Genomic DNA, 6,022 nt, shown 5'->3' with positions numbered 1-6,022 from the left:
CGAACCCACCTCCGGGTGGGATATACTGTGCTCGTCTTGTTTGGTTCGGTTTGGTTTTATGCATGCACATACTCACATGTCTATTTGCATTTCATTCACTCAATACACTTCGTCACCTCTTTATTATAGGTGTGGAACCCAAGAGCAAATAGGGAAGGTTTTGCTCCTTCAGCGGTGGAGGTTCTAAGAACTATCGATGAAACTATGGAAGCTTTCTTTTTATTGCCAATACCTATGCATCCGGACTTGCTTCCTGGATTGATGAGCGGTCTTGATAGATGTCTTCAAGATTACATTTTAAAGGCAAAATCGGGTTCTGGTAAGTTTAAAGATAGAGTTGTAGATTATTATGATCATCTACTTTTTTAACTTATTTTCAAGAAAATAATTATTTTCTTGTTACCAAAGGTCCTTTGGCCTAGCAGTATTGTAGTATTTGTCCTCCTAGGAGGTCAGGGGTTCAAACCTCACCAAAGGTGAGGAGGGTGTGTGAGTTTATTTGTTGCATTTACTGTATATAAATATTATATACTTAAAAAACACTATTTTCTTGTTATATGTATAGGATCTCGAAGTTCTTTTCTTCCGGTATTGCCTCCTTTGACCCGATGTAGAGGTGGCTCAAAACTCAATGGCGTATTCAAGAAGAAAGACCGGTCACACATAAGTCAACGGAGGACACCTATGCAGAGTACTACAGAAAGAAATGATTCCTACAGTATAACACAGTTGTGTGTTCGCGTCAATTCTTTTCATTACATCAGGAAAGATTTAGAAGTCTTGGAAAAGAGGACAATCGCCCATTTGAAAAGCATCGGAATTCGTGAGGGTAGTATCGTAAATGGCTCAAGAAAAAACTTTGAGCGATCTCTAGTTGCTTGCGTAGAAGGGATTCAGCAAGTATGTGAGGCAACGGCTTATAAGCTCGTATTTCATGAATTAAGCCATGTCTTATGGGACGGTTTATACGTAGGTGGAGTTTCATCTTCAAGAATCGAACCTTTTCTTCAAGAGCTAGAACAAAATCTTGAAGTTATAGCAGAAACAGTACAAGATAACACAATTCGAACACGTCTAATCACAAACATAATGAGAGCTTCTTTTGAGGGGTTTTTGTTGGTTTTGCTTGCTGGAGGTCCTTGTCGTAGTTTCACTCTAGAAGATTGGTCGATCATACAAGAAGATTTCCAGTTCCTTATGGATCTTTTTTGGTCGAATGGCGATGGATTGCCAATTGATTTGATAGGGAAACATTCAACCATAGTGAAAGGTGTGTTACCCCTTTTCTCTAGCGACACAGGTAGCCTTGTGGAGAAATTCAAATCCTTGATGATTGATGGGAATGGTTCATCCACCAAATCAAGACTTGCTTTGCCTCCGACCACCGACCAGTGGGGTCCGATCGAACCAAACACGATTTTGAGAGTATTGTGTCATCGGGACGACAAGGCAGCTACCACATTCCTGAAAAAGAACTACAATCTCCCAAAGAAACTGTGAGATGTATAGATCGATCTTGCGATATGCTAACTATGAACTTGTACAGAATACAGAGAAATGGTCAAATGCATGCTATGGAGCGTTTTTTGTTGGACAAGTTTGATTGTACAAGTAGCACAAGCGAGCCTAGCGGCGTTGAAAATTCTCGATAATTTATTCATACTGTGTTTTTGGTTGGTTTGTTTAGAGTGGTTTGGGATGGCAACTCATATGAAATTTTAGGTGATAATGTGTAGAAATGAAGGGGTGGATTGTATATTATTTTGATTTTGAGAATATACTATATTATAAAACATTTGACAAGAATTCTTAAAAACCATTTTTTAGCGTTCAGTACTGTTTATTAATGCATATTACTTAGAACTCAATATTACAAGTAGATTGTGCGTAAGAACAACTTATTAAAGCTTCATATATGAATTCGTGTAACTAACTGCGGATAAACATAATCAAATACAGGATAAACATCTCTTTTTAAATATTAAAAATCTAAAATATAATTAGGATAATCATTGAGTTCTAACAGAATACTTAATTATTATCTTTATAAAATGTTATATTATTAAATAAAAAATAAATTATTTCTTTATTAAACTTAAATTAAATTATAATAAAAAAATTTAAAGAAATTACATAACAAAATGAGAACTTTTAAATTCAGCAGTTAATGTGGACACTGAGTTTTGCTTTTTACTCGTCCAGCTCACTAACTATCCACCTAGAAGCTGACAGCCTCCAGTTGTGATTTTTCCTATCAATTTTGTAACTTGCAAAATCACTATCGAATAACCAATACGGTCAAAACCTGAACTCTTGGGATACTAAAGACCCAAGTTAGGAGTTCCTTTCAGAAATCTGAAGATGCATTTTACAACAATCAGTTGGGATTCCTTAGGTTCAGATTGATATCGTGCACATAAACAAGTAGAGTACATAATATATGGACGACTAGCTGTAAGATCCAACAGGGAGCCGATTATTCCTCTATAGACAGTAACATTTATAGGCTTTCCATTTGGATCCTTGTTCAATGAGAGAGGAGGAGCCAATGGAATCTTCATAGATGAGTTGTTGGTTAGATCAAACTTCTTCAGCATCTCTTTGACATACTTACTTTGGTTGATAAAGATACCTTTATTTGATTGCTTGATCTGAAGACCTAGAAAGTAGGTTAGTTCTCTCATCATGCTCATCTGATATTCTTTCTTCATGCGTTCAGTGAGTCGAAAACACAAAAAAGGATTAGTGGAACCAAATATTATATCATCAACATAAATTTGGACTATAATGATGTAACCTTTAACTTTCCTAAAAAACAAGGTCTGGTCAATCTTTCCATTAACGAATTTCTCAGAAATGAGAAAAATGAGAAGAAGGTGTCATACCAGGCATGAGGGGCCTGTTTTAACCCATAAAGAGTTTTATTCAATCTATAAACATGATTTGGATACTTGGGATCAAGAAAACTTAGAGGTTGTTCAACATAAACTTCCTCTTGAAGTTTTCTATTTAGGAAAGCACTTTTTACATCCATTTGAAAGTCTTTGTAGTCTTTATGGGCATCAAAGGCTAGAAAGAGTCGAATAGCTTCAAGTCTAGCCACTGGTGCAAAGGTTTCATCATAGTTGATCCCTTCTTCTTGCTTGTAACCCTAAGCAACAAGACGAGTCTTGTTTCGGGTCACAATTCCCTGTTCATCTAACTTATTGCGATAACCCACTTGGTGCCTATCATAGTTTTGTTAGATGGGCGGGGGACAAGGTACCAGATTTGGTTCCTATCATACTCAATGAGTTCCTCTTGCATAGCAATGGCCCAACTAGGTTCAGAGATAGCCTCATTGATCTTCTTGAACTCAACTAAAGCAAGAAAGTTGACAAAGAAACAGATATTACCTATATCATGTCGTGTTTGAATACTTGCACTTGGATCACCAAGAAATGTAAATAACATAAAATAAAGACATAAAGTAAATGACTTAAATGTAAAGAACGGAAAGTAAATGACTTGAAAGTAAAGAACGGAAAGTAACTGACTTGAAAGTAAAGAACAAACTTAAAAGTAAATACGAGACTTAATATTAAAGTTGCTTCAAATTTTAGAGAGAAATCAATTTTGAATTGATTTTGGATAATCTACATACAAAGACCCAACCTCCTTATTTATACAAAAATATGGCACAAAAAGTCAAACTTGGGGCCAAAGTAATCAAAAGTCAACATAAAGTACAATTAAATTAACTAGATTGTGATATAATCCTAACAAGAGTTTAGCAGTCTTGAATCTCTCAAAAAGTCTTCAGTTTGTGGACTTCTAGAAACAAAAAAGTGCTCAGTTGCTTAGCTCAATAAGCCCTTCAAAAAGTCGAAAACCACCAAATCCCTATTGCAGGAATGGTATAGCAGCAAAGAGTCTTGCATTTTTTTCATATTAGTCTTCTAATGGTATAAAAGACAAGTAAATCACACTTTTATCTCCATAATTAATAAGGGGAAAATGAAGTAATAAAATGACTCAAGATTGGATAAAAGGAAAATAAGCTAGCTAAAAATTATAAAATGAGTGCTCTATACATTAAATTCTCAACGTACATCATAAATCAGTACTCTTGAAGAAAAATTCAGAAAGTATGGAGCTGACTTGAAAGAAAGACATTCTAATTGTTGCATGAAAGAAGAAGGTGGGATGTCTCTTTAACCATGGGCTATTTCCCTTTGGATAAAGGAGTACATTCTTCTTCCCTTTTATCTCCTATTTAAAAAGGCTTTGAGTTCCATTGAATGGTATCTCATTTTAGAGTTGATTCTATCCAAGTTTTATTTAAAGCTTTAAGTCTTTGGTATTTAGTTTCTTGTACTAAGCTTCCTTAGTTGTAACTTCTGCCAACAGTCTCACCACTATGGCGATAGAATCTTGTTTTATCTTGATGAAAGTGTTGTTTAAGTCTTATTCCCTTTCTTCTATTATATACTTTCCATGCCAAGTACGAGCTAATCACCTCTATGGGTGTGGGTGTGAGCTAATTTAAGACTTATAAGCAACATTTGGGTGTTTTCATTTTTATCACTTGGTAAAATTGATCACTTAAGTCGAGACTAAACTCAACGTGGATAAGCTGTTCACTTTGAAGTGTTACTATTAAATCCTTGATTCATAGACGGACGAATTTGAAATACGGCTTAAATGATGCATAGAAATTTGAGAAAGTCTTTGATAATTGCTCAGAGATACGAATTTTATACGTATTTAGCTAAGGTTCACATATTAATTGAGGATCTATATTATAAAGAGATTCGAGTATGAATTCTTAGTGTAATAGAACTTGGTACTTTTATCTACTTAGCCAAATCAACAAGCTTTGGAGTGATGAAACTGGAAACTTTATGGGTACTGTCTATGAAACTTCACTTTCGAGTGATTGGAATTTTTATAGATAGCTCATGAGTTTCTGACCATTATATTATTGTTTTTGTTTTAAGAAATACTTACACCTCATTCCCATTTTTTATTTACAAATCTATTCCGTCTTTTAAAATTTTCACAAACAAAAACTAAACTTTAATCACAAAGCGAAACATGCTTAAGAAGTTAATAAAATTCTCCGATTCTCAGTATTTCAATCCCTGTGAAAATGATCTCAGTATTTTATCACTATATTACTTGTAAGCGATCATAGTATCGGTTTGCACTTGCACCGCTATTGTGGGGTCTTTGTGCCCACTGTGTGAACATGAACGGTTTTTTGCTTATCACAGAGCCATCCTGACTTCCCTACAAACAATTCTAAACTAAAGGTAATGCTCAAAATTGTCTTAGGAGACTTCAATGCTAGGACTGAAAATCATAATCATCAACAGAGAATGAGGATTTTCGAAAACGCCAAAGCTATATCTAAAATAAGTGATCTAATGTATGGGTTATCACTTCAAATAAATCAACTCACGGAAGATCAAATTAAGAAGGGAAATATTGAACCTAATATGCTCCTTGAAGGAATGATAAATAATTCCCCTGAAGACAAATATGTTTCAACCCAAATTCACAAAAAAAAAGGGTCTAAAATTACGAGAGTTAATTGGTAAACCCCACTAGTACTCTTCTAGATTCACAAAAATTGAATTTCCCTTTTTTGGGGGAGAGGAGCTGAAAGCATGGTTGTACAAAGTAGAACAGTCTTTTCAGTTGGACCAAGTGAACGAGATTAATTAAAGTGTCATTAGCCTCTATTCATTTTGAATGAAGAGCTCTACAGTGTCATTAAGGGCATATGAAGGGAAGAAATCATGTGATTAACAAACAAGTTCTTAAGGAAAAAACACGGGTGTTACACTGATTTCTTCCTTTAATTCCCTTTTTTACCCTTATTTTTAATTAGACAATAGACAATATCCCTCTATTTGGCGTACAACTTATAAATAAAAATGTTCTCTGTTGATCCTCTCTCTCAGTGATTTGATGATAATCCCTTTTTCCTTTCGATGTATTTCTGTATCTGTAATTTCAGTTCCAGCGATCATACACT

General features: G+C 34.7%; 1 protein-coding gene across 2 annotated transcripts in view; it reads left to right on the top strand.

Annotated features, from left to right (window-relative positions):
• LOC112507602 (protein unc-13 homolog) overlaps positions 1 to 1,801 on the top strand; it is a 6,515-nt gene extending 4,714 nt beyond the window's left edge. For both annotated transcript variants that reach the window (XM_025112252.1, XM_025112251.1), the window contains 2 exons: positions 130 to 319; positions 566 to 1,801. In XM_025112252.1, the coding sequence (XP_024968020.1) occupies positions 130 to 319; positions 566 to 1,500 (1,125 nt within the window). In that variant the 3' untranslated portion in view covers positions 1,501 to 1,801. The remainder of the gene's footprint in view (positions 1 to 129; positions 320 to 565) is intronic.
• The last annotated feature ends 4,221 nt before the right edge of the window (positions 1,802 to 6,022 follow it).

Source organism: Cynara cardunculus, assembly GCF_001531365.2.
Source record: "Cynara cardunculus var. scolymus isolate 2C chromosome LG 2, CcrdV1, whole genome shotgun sequence".
Taxonomy (NCBI): domain Eukaryota; kingdom Viridiplantae; phylum Streptophyta; class Magnoliopsida; order Asterales; family Asteraceae; genus Cynara; species Cynara cardunculus.
The sequence above is the reverse complement of the archived record's forward strand: the minus strand, read 5'-3'. Positions and strand labels throughout refer to the sequence as shown.